The sequence below is a fragment of the Cibotium barometz genome, chromosome 7 (genome assembly GCF_041138505.1).
Source record: "Cibotium barometz isolate CiBa-2024 chromosome 7, ASM4113850v1, whole genome shotgun sequence".
In the NCBI taxonomy this organism is placed as follows: Eukaryota; Viridiplantae; Streptophyta; class Polypodiopsida; order Cyatheales; family Cibotiaceae; genus Cibotium; species Cibotium barometz.
In genome coordinates this window covers 55,260,858-55,280,838 of record NC_141052.1, presented here as the reverse complement: position 1 = coordinate 55,280,838, position 19,981 = coordinate 55,260,858, and the positions used below count along the sequence as shown (strand labels likewise).

General features: G+C 39.8%; 1 protein-coding gene across 1 annotated transcript; it reads left to right on the top strand.

Annotated features, from left to right (window-relative positions):
* Nucleotides 1–16,646: 16,646 nt before the first annotated feature.
* Nucleotides 16,647–17,972, top strand: LOC147637200 (pentatricopeptide repeat-containing protein At4g13650-like). Its single transcript, XM_086801022.1, has one exon. It carries the CDS (start codon nucleotides 16,647–16,649, stop codon nucleotides 17,970–17,972), a length of 1,326 nt encoding a protein of 441 aa, XP_086657148.1.
* Nucleotides 17,973–19,981: the final 2,009 nt, after the last annotated feature.

Genomic DNA, 19,981 nt, shown 5'->3' with positions numbered 1-19,981 from the left:
TAGTATGATCTCTTGTGACAATCAAGTCATCCACATAGATGATAAGCAAGATAATCCCATGATTTGTTTTCTTCATATAGAGTGAAGAATCTGCTGGAGAAACCTGAAATCCAATGGAGATAAGATATCGGCTTATCTTATCACTCCAAGCACGAGGTGCTTGCTTCAAACCATATAATGCTTTCTTTAACCTACATACATGAGTGGGCTACCTCGGGTATACATATCCTTCTGGTTGTGCCATATAAACTTTCTCTTGTAAATCACTATTTAGAAATACATTTTGCACATCCATTTGATGCATTTCCCTGCAACCATAGCAATGACTGCTCTCACTGTTCCCATCTTTGCAACTGGACTAAATGTTTCATCATAGTCCAAGCCTTGGGTTTGTGCATAACCCTTAGCTATCAGCCATGCTTTATGGCGCTCAATGGAACCATCTAATTTGCATTTCACCTTATAAACCCATTTGCAGCCAAAGACATTCTTGCCTTGTGGTAAGGCAACCAAATCCCAAGTTTCATTATGGACCAATGCGTCCATCTCAACATCCATTGCCTTCTCCCATACATGCTTACCAATAGCTTTTGCATAGCATGTAGGTTCCACATGCTTCACCAAAGAGGTCATATATGCGTAATGCATAGCAAAGTCACGATATGCCAACCTATCAACTGGATACTTGACCCTTTGGGATCTCCGCAATGCATGCAGATTACTCTCTGAACACGTGTCACTCTAGCTGTGGAGGCACATATCTATCGTGCCTTGCACCTGGTGTGCGTAAAAATGGTATGCCAAGTTCCTCATCCAAACTTCCGAACTTGATGACTCATAACTTGTAGTGCCAATTCCTTCAACCTTCTTTTTCCCTTTATCCACAACACTACTCCCAATGCTTGCACTATCATGTCTCAAACGTCCTGACCATGGACGTATAGTGCTGCTCTCAGACTCTGCTAGCCCAGACATAGAAATAGAACTTGTTTGTGGCAAGTTCACATGCACATCAACATCAATGGAATCAATGGAGTCAATGACACCCTCATCCTTTGCCTTGTACCAACTAGCAAGTTCATCAAACACCACATCTCATGAAATAAGCACTTGCCTAGTATGTGGATTGTAACATTTATATACCTTGCGATCATGTGCATACCCAACAAAAATACACTTTTCTGCCTTAGGATCTAGCTTCTTCCTTCTCTCATCTGGCACATGCACATAAGCTATGCTACCAAACACTTTGAGATGTCCAATGTCTGGACTAAAACCTATAAGACGCATCTTTCGCGTACTTTCATGTATGGTAGCTGTGGGTGTCTTATTAAGTACATACACTGATGTGGCACACGCTTCTACCCAATAATAGTCTGGCATGCTCTTTTCATTAAGCATTACCCTAGCCACATCACCAATGACTCTATTTTTCCTCTCAGCAGAGCAGCAACACCATTTTGCTCAGGTGTGTACCTGGAAGTTAGCTACCTTCTTATGCCATTCTTTCTCAAGAAGTTCTCAAAAGCATGTGAGGTGTATTCACCACCTCCATCTATCCTAAAACATTTTATCCAATAACCATACTGCTTCTCTGCAAAATCTTTGAAGTTTATAAACTTTCCCAACACTTCACTCTTCTCTTTGAGAAAGTAAATCCAAGTCATTCTGCTGAAATCATCAATGAATGTCACATAGTACATGCTACCTTTAATGGATGGGTTTTGTGTAGGACCCCATACATTACTATGAACAATCTCAAGTGGCCTGCTACTCATGTTGCCTTCTTTAGGAAATGGCAACCTTGCTTGCTTTCCAAACTGGCAAGCATCACATACATGCATACTCCCATCATACTTGAATCTAGGTAGCCCACCAACAATGCCTCTTGCTTGCATGTTCTTTAACTTTTGTATGTTCACATGTCCAATCCTTTTATGCCACATTTCAATGTCATGTACCACATTTCGGCTTTTAGAGAACATAGCTAATTTCAACTCAGGAATCCCAGCATTCCAATTTGAATAACCTGCTTTCTTTCTTGCCTTTGGCAATGACTCTACATCCATTTTTGAAATCCTCAATGAAGCAACCATGTTCGTTGAAACGAACCTGTAAACCTTGCTCAACCATTTGACTAACTGAGACCAAACTCTTTGTAATAGAAGGCACATATAAGATGTCTAACATAGACTTCATTTTACCATTATGAATCACCAATGGCACACTCCCAACATGAGTGATAGCATGCTGAGAATCATCACTTGTCTCCACATAGCCTTTCACATCCATTGGCTTCATATGTTCAAACCATTCGCCATGACAAGTCATGTGGTTTGATGCTCGAGAGTCCATATACCAAGTGTCATCACTGTCACCATGTGTCATCATAGACCCCACGACATGTTTCATGGGCAAACAAGTGATTTGCACTATCATCATGACTGCTTGATGCAAAATTTCCACTATCTGCATAATTTCCACCATGTTGTGCTCTACCCCCTCTCAAATAATTCTATTTGCGGTAACAGTCTCGAGCCATATGACCTAACTTTCCATAGTAATGGCATTCCACATTTTGCATAGATGCAGGTTGGCCTTGTCAACGTCCTCTTCCATAAGAATTACCTCTACATCTTTGAGGTGAATATCCACGACCACCTCTAGCACCATATGAAGGCTGAAAATTCTATTGTGGTGACCTATCTTGCCATCCATGACCAACACCACAACCTCGTGATGCAGATATCCCCTGCCTCTAAATCCCCTTTGTGAATAGAAAGCCTGATTCTTGCCATGATCATCATGGCTAGTAGATGCATCATAAAAAGGGTCACTGAGTTTGATTTTCTTAACAAGCAAGAGTGAAACCAACTCATCAAAATCCGGTAAACCTGTACTCCGAACAAAGATAGATGTATCAAAAGACTTGTATCCTTGCCAAGGCCATGCAAGGCAATGTCTACCAAATCATCATCAGGCATGGGGGCATTTATAGTTGCCAATGCATCTGCATACTTCTTAATCTCTTGTACATAATCATGAATACTCCTTCCTTTTCACTTCACATTGTGAATATGTTGTCTCAACTAAGACTTACGAGCACTAGTATCTGTATCAAATAGCTTTACCAAAGTATCCCATGCATCCTTGGGATTCTCAGCATCATGTATATGTATGAGTGTAGCATCCGAGATGCATATAGACAAGTAATGCAAAACTTTGTATGCTCTCTTCTCTGACCATTGTTTATGAGCTGCAACTTGTTGTGTAGGTTGTCGGGGTAGATCCGGCTTTGGCTCCACACTTGTAACAAGGTTCCAAAATCCTTTTCCTTTCAGAAAGCTTTTGATTCTGTACTTCCATGCTTGAAAGTTCTTTCTATCCAACTTCTCACCCACAATCTGTGTACTGGGTTGTCTGACATATTTGCTCAATGCAAATGCACCTTCTGCACATGTCCAACCTTGTAAATGAGCCTTCCTCAGCTCAACCACACTCTAATAAGTGTCCCAAATACTCCAAAGTACTTAACCAACTTCACTGTTGATGTATAAAATCACACTGAGTGCATTCAAATTGAACTAGCATACGTAGTCCAAAATACCATGATTTGGCGCACTTTTTGAGGCTTCCAAATGCTTCAAATTGCAATATAGTGGCTCAATGAAGTGTGGATAACTTGCATTTACACCCGAACAAGTTCAATGTTTCATATTAACACCAACCAAGGTGCATATTAACACCAACCAAGGTGCATACATACCAGAAATATCAAATCCCCTTCTCTGTTTTGAGAAAAACCAGTGTAAAACCAATAGAAAAAGTTCTCTAATTTCTTCAAATCTTGTCCAAATTGAGGGACCAAGCATTCATTAGCTTAGCAATGATGTCTACTAACTCTGTGTAAAAGGAATTAAACCAATTGTCAAAATTGAGTGAGTAATTAGTCAATTAACAACCCTCTCTTTCACTAATCACAGTTAACAAAACTCTTAATCATGTCATAATTGGCTCCCAAATTCATAATTGCTCCAACAAAACACATAGCATCCTTCTCCTCTGTGTGTACCACAATATTGCTAAGAAAATTGTGCTGCAAGGAATCAATCAACCAAGCCTTAGTTGGACCTCAACCAAGCAAAAAAGGTAAAAACCTGCTCTATTTTAGCCTCCCAGGCTGTGTCGCCTATAATTAGGGGGAATTGAGGAGTTATGTGTGGCTAATGATGGTATATGTGATTTTACAACACCCCTAGGCATGCACCCAAGCCATCAACCTTGTGATTTTTATAAAAAAACTGGCTCCAATTGCATAAAAAATGAGCATCTATTCACTGTTTATGTGAGGGCTTCAAACTAGAATTTTTCCAACACTTCAATGCATCACATTTGCTCCAGAATCACTCTAGGGATTGCACATGAGTTGCCAACACATTCCCATTTCCAGATACATGAACCTTTGCCAGATTTGTAACCATTTGCAACATACATTCACTGGTATTAAGCTTCAATGGAGAGCTTGCAAAATAGAATTTTTCTTTCCTTTGGGTAACTCAAATCTGATATTGTTTGTGATTTTGCACCTGCAATCTGCTCAAAGATGTTTAGTTTTCCTTACCTAGTAGGCCAAGCTCTCAGATTTGGTGAAAATCGGTGTGCTATCTCACAATTCTTTGCATCTCAACTTGACTGGCACTTATGGCACCATTAAGGGCTCTCACTTTCTCTGCATGTGCCTTGTTTGTTTGTTCTCTTTCTTGTTGTAAGTGAGTGGCCCTGCTTTTTGCTTCCTTCAAACTTGAAGATAACTGTTGGATCTATCTTTGTAGCTCTTCTTTGGCCATGGACTTGTGCTGGAGTTCTTGTACTTGCTGGGAATGAATAGCTGTGAGCTCTTGGTTGTGGGTAACCTCCTTCTGGAGTTTCTCCTTAGCTTGTTCCAACTTGCCTTAAGGTCCATATTCTCTTTGATTCTCCGAACAATGGTTTGGCAAACCAAATTATTGTTTTCCAGAACGACTTGTATCTGGTCTCTCGCTCCTCAGTGGCCTTCAAACTTTTCATGAGATGACATCCCAATGCGTGGCCTCTGCTGCTGCCAAGTGTTTCTTTAAGGTCTATATTTGTGTGTTTGACTCGTGAACTTGCTTCCAAAGTGCAGCCTTACAATCATGCAGCATGTGTGTAGTGAGGAGGTGGCAGCGCCATACCCTTTTCTCCTTCTCCCATAGTGACCCTTTCAGTTAGCATGTGGCATGGTTAATAGTCCATCCAAACCTTCCATAGTTTGCTATATGAACTGTTCATAATCAATATTCTATAGGAAGAATAGCTGGGGAAGTCTTTCTTCATCCTCCAAATGCCTTCTTTTGCTCAGGCTTGATGGATCTTCACTCCTTGGTCTTTTACTTGTATCCAGTTGGGCTGTTGGATCTTGTAGTGGGGTTGCTCTGTTGCTATCTCAATTTCTTGTGATTCTTCAACCGGCACTGGAATTGATGTTGCTGGCTCTGGTTCCATCTCCGCAGGTGGTGTGCCAAGGTAGAATTCTTGAGTGGGGATAGGTTTGTGAAGATAAGCTGTGATGGGCTCTGAGGAGGAGTAATCTGCTGTGGTTGTTTTTGAGTGGCCTGAGTGACAGTGGCTTCCTGCAGTGTCAATATTTCTTGGTATGATTTAATTTCTTGTGCCACCTCAGCCTCTATCCTTTGTGATTCTGTAGCCACATTAGGTATGATGTCCTACATCTTCCTTTCTATATTCTTCTTCCTCCCTTTCTTTATCTCCTTCTGCCTTGGGTTTCTATTAGGATAGCTTGTCCCTCTTGCATCTTTGCAGCTGTCTAGCGCTGGTTGCTCTGGTAGTAATGCTAACTACATCTGCTTTGCTCGTTTGGGTTCTAGAGGAAGAGTCCATTTTGCCACATGGTTGAGGACCTGTGTCAGTAGGTAAGGGTTACATATCTTGGACTGATGGGCCTTGAGATAGTTTTCCATTTCCCTGTATATGTAGTATGCCCAGTCCTCTTCCTTCTCTTCATGGACTTTTGCAATTCTGTTCAGTGGGACCCTATTGTAGCGGTCCACTGGCTTCACTTGCATGATTAGCGACATAGCTCTACATGCCTTCTCCGTGGCCTTATCTTGGATATTCTCATATTCGGGCCCCATTGGAGTTATATGAAATCTTCTTCAGCATAGCGTCCAAAGACATCTTGTCAAAGGCATGGGTGTGTACCTTGACTGGTGGTGGGAGCTGCATAGCTTCAATGGATTAGTTCTTCTGTGATTAGGACCTACTCTACTATGCCATTGGCCTTGGTAGGAAACGTGATTAATAATAGTAATGATTGAAAGAAATGGAATGTGAGGGGAATTTCAAATATGACTATTAAAGTGGAGTAAATAAGAATGAAAGCATGGATATTAGTGATCTTAGTAGGAGGGTTAATAGCTAGAAAGAGAATCCTAGTTCAAGAATTAGAGAGATCCCCTACTTTAGACCCAAAGGTAGGCGTCATTATGAGCTTCGTCTCCTTAACCCGTAGTAAAATTAGTCCTAATTCCTTAAAATTAGGGATCCTTACAGGGCCCTTTTTATGCTCAAATGCCTCCTAATGTTGTGTTATTTTGTAGAGAGATAATCAACATGGTGGTCCAGACCTTCTTAAATGCTCAACAAAGAGAATATATCGTCATCCTCTAGGTGCATAATAAATATTGAAGGAATAAAGGTGCAATATGTATCTATAGGTAAAGGAGCTCTCATTAATGCACTTTCTGAGCATGTTTATTTCCTCTTTGGTGAAGGATTTCCCTTCTAGTGACTTTTTCCTCCCATTTTAGACATTCAAGTGCCTTTCTCGTGCACATAGGCTATGGCGAGCTCATCATTGTGCTACATTGTGACTTAGTTACATCACATTGATATGTGAGAGAAGAGGAAGCCATATCATATGCATATTGATCTTGAAGAAGAATATGCACCTTGGAAGAAAAGAAATCAGCCCCAGTTTTCAATCAATGGAAGAGAGAAGGAAGAGATGAGAGCTTCAGGCTCGAAGCATATAGACCTATGGTGTGATGAATCTATGTATCCAAATAATCCTCTAACCTCAAGCACACCCTCATTCTCAAATCCAACCTCATTGATTAGATATGTTGGCAATGGTCATCAAGGACTGCTTGGCTATTGCAAGGACTGCTTGTTGGCAAAACAATGGTCATCAAGGACTGCTTGGCAATGGTCATCAAGGACTGCTTATTGCAATGCACTAAGCCAATTGAATAGAGTTCTAAAAGATTTGAATTGTGCAACACAGTTGGAGTATAGTCATTGTGCAGCACAGTTGGAGTATAGTCATTTGCAACAAATGTACACCTCTCTTTAAGAAAGAAGTTCACAGCTCTTGTGCAAAATAGAGTCTCAATCTAAAAAAATACAGGATCTTGACAAGAAACTACAAGGTTCACTAAAAAGCAACAAGCATATTGACATGAGAGCAAGAAAAAGAAATCAAATGAACATAGAGCAACTTAATCCAAGTGGTGGAGGAGTCAAGAAAACAATACAAGCTACAAGGTAATAAACTTCTACATTTTTATGATACAAAATTTAGTGCATGTAACTTGTAAACTTATAACAAGACAAATTCATTTCAGGTGTCTGCTACATCCAAATAAAGAAAACGTGGAATTGGATTCAGCAGAGCCAGACAATATTCCATGCTTTCATCTTCAAAGATGGTAGGCTAGATGCTCAAGGAGAAGAAGTATAAGAAAGTACAATGAACATTCATAGAACAGTTTATAAAGAAAAGCCAAGTGTCAGCTCTTGATATACAAAAATGTCTTGATGATGGCATCGGGAGAAAGGGGTATTCCGAGATTTTCAAGCTCATACACTCAAAATACAAAGAAAACAAAATTCAGGCTACACTTCTTCTGAAACCATATCATGTTAGGAGAGAACGTGTGGTGCGCAATCAACGAATCAGAACTTGGCTTGGTCAGCCTTTTCACATCAAAGACACCTACCTTAATAATGGCGAAGAAATAAGATATGATAAGACCAACAATATTTTCTTTGATTTGAAAATATTATAGAAGGCAATGGTCCAATTTTTTTGGAATGACCTTGGTAGAGACTAGAGGAGCCCTTAAGTTTGTTATCAAACTTGATGAATGTGAAGTTGTGAAGCGAAGAAAAACAGAGAGAATAACAATCATATTAATGAACAAAGCATTGGATAACACAATACAAAAAAAGATACTAGATATTTTAGTGTGCAATCAGAGAACAATATTTTAGTGTGCAATCAGAGAACAATATTTGGGGGCTTGGGTCATTTGAGATATGAATTTATTCTTTTTATTTTTGGTTTCATGAACTCTTTCATTAAAGAAATCTCACTTTAAATTTTATCATGTAGGTTGTGAATGAAGGACCATGATACCCTCCATTGGGTGTTCCATAATACAAGCATACCTAACATAATTAGGAGGCAAAACGAAAGAAAAATGCTTCATGTAGAAGACATAGGAATTTTCATTGTGGAATGGCATATGTCAGGTATGGCTTATATTAAGAGAATGACACAAAAAGCATTCCCAAATAGTTCTTCTAAACATGAAGCATTTAATAATAATTCTTTTTCTTTTATATTTCAGGAGACTTGAAAACACTCAAGTGCATGTATAATATTTCAAAGGATGGAAATGTAAAGTGCCCCTGCCTATACTGCATGGAACATGCAGCATTTAATAATAATTCTTTTTCTTTTATATTTCAGGAGACTTGAAAACACTCAAGTGCATGTATAATATTTCAAAGGATGGAAATGTAAAGTGCCCCTGCCTATACTGCATGGAACATGCAAGCACGATGGACAAAAGAAACTGGTCAGGGCCCTAATAGGCACAAGAATATATCAAAACTTCTGACTTGTGTTGATATTCCTCTTGCAAGAGTACATATCTACACATTGCACACACTGTGCGGCAGGATAATTGAGAAACTTGTATTCCTGTACATTGGATTTTTTTGGAAGCTCTTGCCTATATGCAGGAGCAAAAGGGCTATCAAAGCCTTGGAAAAAGTTATATCTTGATATTGGCTTGCATGGGGGCAACGACAAGATAACAGTCGACGAAAAGAGGTCAACAAAGAGTGTCCAAGTACCATCAAAGCCATCAATTGGTGGAGTGAAAGCAAGGCGCTTTCTTTCCAACAATAGACATAATGTAGAAACAAGGAGGAGGAGCACTACAATGTCATATGAGAAATGAAAGGAATTGCATAATGCAGTAAAGGATCATGGGGATGATGGCAGTGCAAGAATGAAGAAGGTAGATGTGTGGAAATCCATAGACAAGATCTTCCATTTTTGCGAGAAGAAACGTTGGGACAATAATGAACTTAACATCTTCAAAGCCACCATCGAGAAATTTCAGAAATCGATGAAAGATTCATGGAGCGAATTAGACATCACACATTATATGGTTGAATTCATTTCATTCATTTAGCAAGGACTCGTTTCATTCATCATGCATTGTAGGGTCACAACTCATTTCATTCATAATTGTCTTTCCTCTTTTATCATTTAAATAAAATTACCATAATTTTCTTTTTTCTTAATTATTTGATTATACATAAACCTTAAAAATTAGTTTTCCAATGTGATGAAAATCATTCTTTTAGCCTAGGATATTCAATCCTAGAATACGGTTGGAAGTCCTCTTTTCATGTCATGCATAAGAATGAATTGTGTATCAATTTCTTAAAAATTTTACCGTAGCTCCACTGCTATTACTGACAATTTTTAATATTTTTGAAAAGAATAAGGCTTAGTAAGGCAATTATGATAGTATAGCTATCTTTTAACCTTAAATCCAATTTATGGATTTAACTCATAAGCTTACCATAATTTACTAGCATATAAGTATAAAAAACCATTTTCTTAACCTCTAGCTTCACAAGCCTAGAATTTGGTTTGTGAATTGAAACATAAAAAGCATCCTAATTAAGCATAAATGTAAACTTTTTTTAATTATTCATTACAACTCTTAAGAAAAGCTTGATTTGCATTATAAACACTTAATTTAGAAACTTCTCAATCTTGAGAGGGGTTGAGAAGTGAAAACATTGAGAATAGTAGAGAAAAACCATGAAAATTACATCTTACCTCTTGATTTGGCTTGCTTCTTTATCTCAGAAGAAGGAAGCCCCCAACCAATCAATTGGTTAGTGTGTTGAGAAGAAGCTCCAAGAGAGAGAGAAGCTCCAAGTTCTCCCAAAAGTAGAGGCTTTTTAAGGGATAATAGAAGGAAGCCCCCAACCAATCAATTGGTTAGTGTGTTGAGAAGAAGCTCCAAGAGAGAGAGAAGCTCCAAGTTCTCCCAAAAGTAGAGGCTTTTTAAGGGATAATAGAAAATATCATTATTTTAATGTAATACTGCCATGGTATAGTTCATAGATTTTTTTACAAAAGAATAAGGATCTATTTATAGGTAAGGGAGGCCTCTAACCAAGTCCAACTAGGTTCTAGAATTTTCTAGGTTCAATTTGGCTTAATTTAAACAAGATTTGGACCTTTGGCTGAATTTGGACAAGATTTGGACCTAGTTTGGCTCCCTTTTGATTTGGTTTGATCCAAGAGAGAGGAAAGATAAAAATATCACAATTTTATTGAATTAAAAACTCCACCACATGTGTGAAATAGGTGCCTACTTGAAGTCTCCCCCACTCCTTCACCAAGGTGTCAAAAATGTATCATTATACCAAAATATCTCATTTTTTAAGTAATATCTCATAGTTTTTAACTAATAAACCTTGTACTCAGTCAACTCTTCATCTTATGTGGGCATTTACTCATTTTTGGGTATTTTCTTTTATTCTTTGGATTTATCTCCTCCCCACACTTGGATTATCCAATTGGTCCATAGGAATCTTAATTGGAGCATAATCCAAAATTTTTTGAAAATCTTGACCCTTAGGCTGTCCTTTATGCGTATTTTCAATTAATTCCAAATGCACATTGGAAAGTTCTTTTTGAATTTCTGTTTTAGGGGAAATCATTTTAGACACTAGGAGGATTTTTATATGCAAAAATATCTCAATTTTAGATTATCTCTCTCTAGACATTTTCTCTCTCCAGGTCAAAATAGGGTAAAACAAGATCTTTCTTTTATTTCAAAGAGGGGAATAATTACAAGATTAGAAGGGGAGGTTCTTACACATGTACACCTCAAAAGCTGGAGGGAGGAATCTTACACAATGTGTCCCAATATCACGCCATATTTGACCCAAAATTGGCACTTTAAAGGGTTTAGGGATATACGATATAATCAACATTGCATAGAACAAGAATTATCCAGTGACTTATATCACCTATCGTAACTTGAATAGAATTGAATTTTACTATAGGAGTCTATTGGTCTAGCCTAACCCCATCCAATCCCATGGGTTAGCCAACTGCCCAACCACTGTATTGATAGGATCCATTATAAAAATTTGGTTATGTTTTGTCTCGGGTACTAGGGAAAAGAGTTCCTAGGCCCCCTAGCCGGCTCTCATGTAAGAATTAAATAGACACACCACTTACGCACCCAATATGAAATTCCCTTTTTTAGGTGTTGTAACATTTTCCACTTAGGTCCCCACTTGATGCATTCCTATGAATATTTTCACATTCTCTTCTCAGTTTTCTCAAAATAAAATATCATGAAAATTCCTCTTTTAGCATAAAATATTTATGCACATATACTAATTTATTTTTTTATCTAAATGAATTATATTCATTTATTTTTTTATGCACATATACTAATTTATTTTTTTTATCTAAATGAATTATATTCATAATCCTTTCCATAATTTTCTATAAAAATTTATGCATAAGCTTCTTTATTTTTCTAGCAAATGAATAATGCTCAAAACTCCTCTTTTAGCATAAAATTTATTATGCATAAATTCATTTCCCAATGATAAAAATTTTACCATAGCTTCTCGCATTTTCTATGAAATGATAATGCTTAACATTCCACTTTTAGCATAAACATTATTATGCATAAATTCATTTTCTAATGATATAAGTTTTACCATAAAAATTTTACCATAGTTTCCTTGCATTTTTTATAAAATGAAAATATTCAAAATTTCACTTTTAGTATAAAAACTAATTTATGCATAAACCTTCATTTTCTAATGATAAAATTGTGCCATAGCTTCCCCACATTTTCTATAAATTGCGAATGCTCAAAATTACACTTTTAGCATAAAATTAAATTTATAAATAACCTTCATTTTCTAATGATAAAATTTTTGCTATAGTTTTTCCGCATTTTCTATGAAATGATAATGCTAGAAATTCTACTTTTAATATAAAATTTAGTTTATGCATTACCCTAAGCTTAAACATAAACATTAGTTCTTCATAAATCAAGAAAAGCATGGTTTTAAGAGAAAAACCATAAAATAAAATGCTTCCCAAGCATGAGGGAGGCTAGGAAGAAGATTAATAGCAAAAAGAGAGCATAAACTTCATTGTTTAGGCTTACCCTTGGTTTGCTTGATTCTTTACCTTCCAAAAGATGTGTAGCCCTCAAGGAAGAGGCTTTTCCACCAAGGGAAAAGGATAATCTTCAAGAAAGAAGAGGTTTAGTGAAGCACCAAAGCTTTATAATGGAGGGCCAATGAAGAGGGAAGAGGAAAATACACTAAATTGAAAATTACACTAACATAGAATTACTCTAAGATTAAAATACAAAGGAGTGGGGGTCTATTTATAGGTGAGGGAGGCCAACAACCAAGTCCAACTAGAATCTAGAGGCTTCCAACTTTAGTTTGATCCAATTTGGACAAGTTTTAGACTAGTTTTGCCCACTTTTTGATCTAGTTTGGAAGAGGAGAGATGAAATATCTAGCCACTTTATGATATTTTTGAATAAAAAAATTCCTCCTTGATGTGTTTTCTAGGCACCTCCTTGATGTGATTTCCAGGGGCCTCCTTGATGAAAAGTTTTCCCTCTCCTCCTGAGGTGTCACAAAACCTTCAAAATGTCTCCAAAAATATCTGAAAATTCATAATTAAGGAACCTTCACCTCATGTGAGCCTTTCTTTAATATTTTCTTGTGGATAATTCTAAATTTTCTCATTTTTCTTTTATTTTTATTCTCCAACCTTAATGAATAAGGATATCTTATTTTTAAATTGAAAAGAATTTAATGAAGCTTAGAACTTTGAACTAGGGGCATCCTTAGTTCACCCACCGTCCAAATCTAATGCAACTTAGGAATTTTTGATTAAAATTTTGTTTCAAGGGATCACTTCCTTTTGGCTAGAAGAAAATACTTATCCAAAAATATTTCAAAACTGTATTATCTCTCTCTAGAATATTTTCTCTCTCTAGACTAAAATAGGGTCAAACAAGATCTTTTTCCCATTCTAAAGGGGGGGGATGATTACAGGAAAGGATCTTACAAAAGAAACAGAAGAAGGCAAGAAGGAAGAGGAAGCTAGAGAATCAACATGATGAGAATGACACAATGGTGGATGATAATGCTGGCAATTGGGTTGATGGTGTCTTGTCTGCTAACATGCTAGCTGAGCCAAATAGGCATTTGAGAGACCCCGAATGGAATCCTGTAATTCTATTCGAACTCAAGAATGTCCACTTTTTTACTTTGCATGCATTCATACGTTGTCGTGCTGTGGCACATCCATGTAGTGAAAGAAGCTCACAGACCATCCCATATGAACTCAGATGCATGGGCAGAAAAAGGTAAAAAGGGTCAAGGCTGCCTTTGCTTTGGTGTGAAAGGAACAAGGTGGCCTTTTTCTTCAAAATAAATAAAATAAAATAAAAAAGGGATAAATCTGGCCAGCTACGTGGACCTTCACGCAGCTGCCAGCGCATCTTCTGGACGTTGCGAGACAATGCATGGAGTCTGCGCAGCTGGTGATTCGGAGGGGGGGGGGCGCCTCGTTGATGAGGGGAGCCCTGTGTGTTTTGGTGGGGGGGAGCTGCAAGCAGATAGGCGCAGCTGGAAGAGGTGGGGTTCGCCGTGTGAAGAGCCAAGGGGGCTCTAGGGGGTAGCTGCACACGCTGGTGATGCGCAGCAAAGAGATAGCTGTGTAGGTAACATAAGGGCGGTGAGAGCTATGGTGATTCTGTGTCGAGATTGAGGCTGGCGAGCAACCCGTTTCACATGCCATATTACTTTCTTCTCCATCCCTCTCCGAGTCCAAGACGTAGAGCGCGCTCTCCCCTTGTTTCTGGTATTTCATGATGTTGGAAAAAGGTGCTCTGTCTGGCCTGTCTACAATTGCTATGCTACCATCTACAAGAATCTTCTAAGAGAGAAGTCTTACATGGATGAGCGTGCAGACGAGGCTTCTTAGGGACTGCATAACAACTGACATTTTGAAGCATGGGAATCATTCGACCAAGATGCTGAGATGTTCTGGTCTGAGTATAGACCGATGTTAATTGTGGAAAGTATCCATGCAGGGGTGTACAAGTTGCTATGATCATAGAAGAGACAGATATCAGGTCGTGTTTTTTGTCATGTATAGCTCAACTAGTGTCAGATGCTGCTAGAACTTGATATTAGCTTCAACAGCTTCAGTTGGGGTAAGCAACGTTGATGTGGGAGGGTTCATCACTAGACAAAAGATAGTAGTGCATGAACAGTTCATCTGCGAAGGAGCATGAATGTTGTTCATATGATGCTTTCTAATGATGAAAAGGTTAAGGTACAGAGAGTGCTTTGTCTCAGATTTTTTTTTTGTATATGGTACTAGAGCAGTCAAAGTATGGCATCCTCATAACAAAAGATAGATCAGTATTTCTCAGATATAGCTTGGATGAATCATACAAGCGGCTTGAAGCCTCCCGAACAATTTGCTACGATGATCCAATTGGGGGTAGGAAATGTTATTTATTCATGCTCATGAAGGCTAGAGTGGCAGATACATGTCCATTATCTCAGACATGGACAACACCAGAAGGTGAAAAGTGGATCCCGCCCAAGTGGAACAAGCGCCAATCCCCTCTTACAAGGAACAAAATGAAGCAGTTAGCAAGCACTAGGAAAGTATCAAGGACAACATTCGAAAGGGGAAGGGGAAGAACATGAGGACAAACAAGTAGGGGAGTGGGAGATGGAGGTAGAAGGAACAACCACAAAAGGAGAAAGAGAAGCAACACAAGGGAGAGAGGAGGGATCCGGTTTGGCAGGATTTATTTTCTCTGAAGAATCAAATCAAGTGAATTACAAAACACCAAACTCTCACAGCCAGACACCCAGTGTGTTCCCGGCTATACCGCCCACGTCACGACAGCTTTGGTGAACTCGACGTGAAATTGCTGGGGTGAGAGTGTGGTGAAATCCCAGTGAACTATGTATGTGATGATTTCAGCATATGTATGAGGCAGAAAACCTTGATGGCCTATGATCTAGAGGGTATTCCTTATGTGTACTGGCAGCAGAGCCTGTATGATTTGTTGGTACCATTTGACCCAGGTGGATTAGGGAAGAAGAAGGATTACAAGGGCTTATGACACTTGTTCACCTCAAGAGAAGGGGGTAACAAGGAGCTTGTATAGACTTGTAGTTATCTCTTAGGACTGTAGAATGGACAACAAGGGCTTGTGACACTCATCCTTCTCGACAGCTGAGGAAGGAGAGGAGCTTGCAATGACTTGATCCATTCCTACCACTTCAAGGGCCTATGACACTCATCTATTCCAATAACCAAGGATAGAGAGGAGCTTGTAGTGACTTGAAGCTAACCCTTTGTCTCAAGGGCTTACGACACTCGACCTTTTTGATAGCTGAAGAAGGTGAGGAGCTTGTATTGACTTGAGGTCTTCCCTACAAGTTGCAAAACAGTTAGAATGCTCAAGAACTTATGAATGCCGGAAAGGTGGACACTTCTTTGTACTCTAATTGTCGGAATATCTGAAAGAAACTCTTTGAAAAACAGGGCTAAATGTATGCAATGATAATCTGAATGAATGGTTCGACATAGAGAAAGCCCAAAACATCAGAAGGATAAAAGGAATGCCAATGCAGAATGCTGTAGAATTGAGTGTATGAACATGGAGATTAAAGCTCTACTCGTTGTTCAGGAAAGCCATATATGATGGCATTATATGTACACATAGAATGCTCATTTGTAATACATGAATAAACTATGTGCCAGTTAATGGCTGCAACCAGTTAGAGTCTTTGAAAAGAAGCTCATGGTGATTTGAAGCAGTACAGGGCATCGGTGGAAGGCGAAGGCTTTACTGGAAGGCAGACATGCCCACGACTACATCATCACACATGGGCACGAGCAAAGCCTGCTTCTGGTCAACCTTCTCTTGCACGTGTACGGCAGCTGTGGTGCCCTGGATGAGGTGCACTCCCTGTTTGCCAGAATGCATCAGCTGGATCTCTTCGCTTGGAATTTCGCCATCAAAGCTCATGCTATGCATGGACATCACATTGAAGCCCTCCACCTAGTAGGGAAAATGCAGCTTCAAGGATTCTTGCCTCACAAGTTCATCTTCATTAGCCTCTTCACCGCTCTTACCCACTAATCCACTCTCAAAGCAGGTATGTGAATGCATGCTTGCATGTATGGCAGTGAATTTGAAATGGATATTGCAGTGGGTACGGCTCTTATCACCATGTATGGCAATTGTGGGCAGCTAGAGTATGCTCAAAGAGAATTTAACAGCATGTCTCACCATGATTCCGTCTCTTGGACTGCTATGATTGCTACATATGCTCAATGTGGGAAAGGTAGTCATGCACTTTTCCTGTTTGATCTCATGCTGTTGCATGGATTGATGCCAGATCTAGTCACCTTTGTTAGTGCCCTTGATGCATGTGCTGGTCCAGCGTGGTCGAGTTCTGCTTTTCAGGAGGAGCCAGCAAACCATGCACAAGCATTTGGATCTAGATCCACTCCTAGAGTGCAAATGGATGCACAAGTGCAAGAGGCCAAGGGTTGGGAGACTTTGAGTTTAGAGGAGGCATTGGCTTCTTTGGAGCAGATGGCCCAGCTGCCATCGGTGGAAAGCTTAACATCCATCTTGCAGAAATGCAGAAAAAGGAGAGATTCTTCATGTGCAAAGTGTGTTCATCTACACGTGTGTTACAATGGGCTGGAAGCTCATAGGCTACTAAGAAATCACCTTATCCCAATGTTTGTGGAATGCGGAAGAACTCTGGATGCGGAGCAGGTCTTTCGTAGATTTGCACAACAGAATGGGTGTTTCTGGCCTTCTCTTCTGGAAGGCTATCTCGAATGCAGAGAGTATCAGCATGCCTTTGAACTGTTCCATCAAATGCAACACAATTGTGCTCAACTTAACAAGTATGTTCTTCAGGCATTATTAAAAGCTTGTGCTAGGCTGAAATGGGTTAAACAAGGCCAAGAAGTACATGCTGGTCTTGTCAGAGAGGGATTGGAATCAGACACTTTTGTTGGCAATAGTTTGGTTGAGATGTATTCAAAATGTGGCTTACTTGCTGAGGCGCATGAAGTGTTTGATGAGCTAGAAGCACGAGATGTAGTTGCGTGGACTGTTTTGAGTTCGGGGTATGCTGACTGTGGACTTGATGGAGAAGCATTACACTGCTTGGAACAGATGCAAATGGAGGGCGTGTTCCCAAATGCTGTCACATTTGTTGGCAGTTTGAAAATTTACAGCCGGACAGGATCTCTAAAAAGGGGACAAGAAGTACATGCTGAGATTGCAAAAGAGGGTTTTGAATCAGAAACTTTTGTTGGTAGTACCTTGTTGGACATGTATGCCAAATGTGGCCTGCTTGTGGAAGCACAGGAGGTGTTTGATGGGCTATTGGTTAGAGATGTGGTCTCATGGACAGCACTGATCGCAGGGTATGGAGATCATGGACATGGACAAGCAGGACTTTTTGAACAAAATGCAACAGGAGAGGCAAATGCCCAATAATGTTACTCTTATCAGTGCCTTGAATGCATGTTCAAGTATAGCTGCCCTTTCCCAAGGCAAGCTAGTCCATGCTCGCTTGATGGCTAGTGGCTTTGAGTTAGATGCAGTGGTTGGGATTGCCCTTATCAATATCTCATCAATATGTATACGAAATGTGGGAGTCTGGAGAGTGCAGCCAGGGTGTTCAAAACTTGGCATATCAAAGATAAGAGATATGGACTACCCTGAGCGTAAGGCACCAGCCTCTGAGACAACAGGGAAGGTTAATGTCAATGGGGGTTCAACCCCATTATCACTAGAAGGTTTGAACGAGGATGATGTTGGCTTAACCATGCAAGATGGGCAATACTACGATGCAATGCTATCTTTTGCAGATATTCTCGATAGAAACACAGTTGTGGACTGCTCTGAGAACAATCAAACTGTATCTTATGAAAGTAAAAGCTGTGAGAATTTCAACTAGGGGGATGCCAAACCAACACTTGTGCAAGTTGCATTAGCTGGCAAGAGAATGGAGATGGAGTTTTAACAACCCTTGAAAATAGGCTTCTTATGAGCAGGATGATCAATACAGGAAATTCAACCAGTCAGGAAAGCCTTGATGAGAGTGTGGGTTCAGAGGATGAAAAAGCTGAAGATAACGTGCCAAAATTTGATAAAGATGAAGGCAAATCAGTATAAATTTGAATGAAGATTAGCCTATATAGCAACTTGGTGGCACATACCGGAGGATGTGCAGGTTTAGAGGGGGTCGATGTCGTGCTGTGGCACATCCATGTAGTGAAAGAAGCTCACAGACCATCCCATATGAACTCAGATGCATGGGCAGAAAAAGGTAAAAAGGGTCAAGGCTGCCTTTGCTTTGGTGTGAAAGGAACAAGGTGGCCTTTTTCTTCAAATAAAATAAAATAAAAAAGGGATAAATCTGGCCAGCTACGTGGACCTTCACGCAGCTGCCAGCGCATCTTCTGGACGTTGCGAGACAGTGCATGGAGTCCGCGCAGCTGGTGATTCGGAGGGGGGGCCGCCTCGTTGATGAGGGGAGCCCTGTGTGTTTTGGTGGGGGGGCGCTGTAGTAGATAGGCGCAGCTGGAAGAGGTGGGGTTCGCCGTGTGAAGAGCCAAGGGGGCTCTAGGGGGTAGCTGCACACGCTGGTGATGCGCAGCAAAGAGATAGCTGTGTAGGTAACATAAGGGCGGTGAGAGCTATGGTGATTCTGTGTCGAGATTGAGGCTGGCGAGCAACCCGTTTCACATGCCATATTACTTTCTTCTTCATCCCTCTCCGAGTCCAAGACGTAGAGCGCGCTCTCCCCTTGTTTCTGGTATTTCATGATGTTGGAAAAAGGTGCTCTGTCTGGCCTGTCTACAATTGCTATGCTACCATCTACAAGAATCTTCTAAGAGAGAAGTCTTACATGGATGAGCGTGCAGACGAGGCTTCTTAGGGACTGCATAACAACTGACATTTTGAAGCATGGGAATCATTCGACCAAGATGCTGAGATGTTCTGGTCTGAGTATAGACCGATGTTAATTGTGGAAAGTCCATGCAGGGGTGTACAAGTTGCTATGATCATAGAAGAGACAGATATCAGGTCGTGTTTTTTGTCATGTATAGCTCAACTAGTGTCAGATGCTGCTAGAACTTGATATTAGCTTCAACAGCTTCAGTTGGGGTAAGCAACGTTGATGTGGGAGGGTTCATCACTAGACAAAAGATAGTAGTGCATGAACAGTTCATCTGCGAAGGAGCATGAATGTTGTTCATATGATGCTTTCTAATGATGAAAAGGTTAAGGTACAGAGAGTGCTTTGTCTCAGATTTTTTTTTTGTATATGGTACTAGAGCAGTCAAAGTATGGCATCCTCATAACAAAAGATAGATCAGTATTTCTCAGATATAGCTTGGATGAATCATACAAGTGAAGCCTCCCGAACAATTTGCTACGATGATCCAATTGGGGATAGGAAATGTTATTTATTCATGCTCATGAAGGCTAGAGTGGCA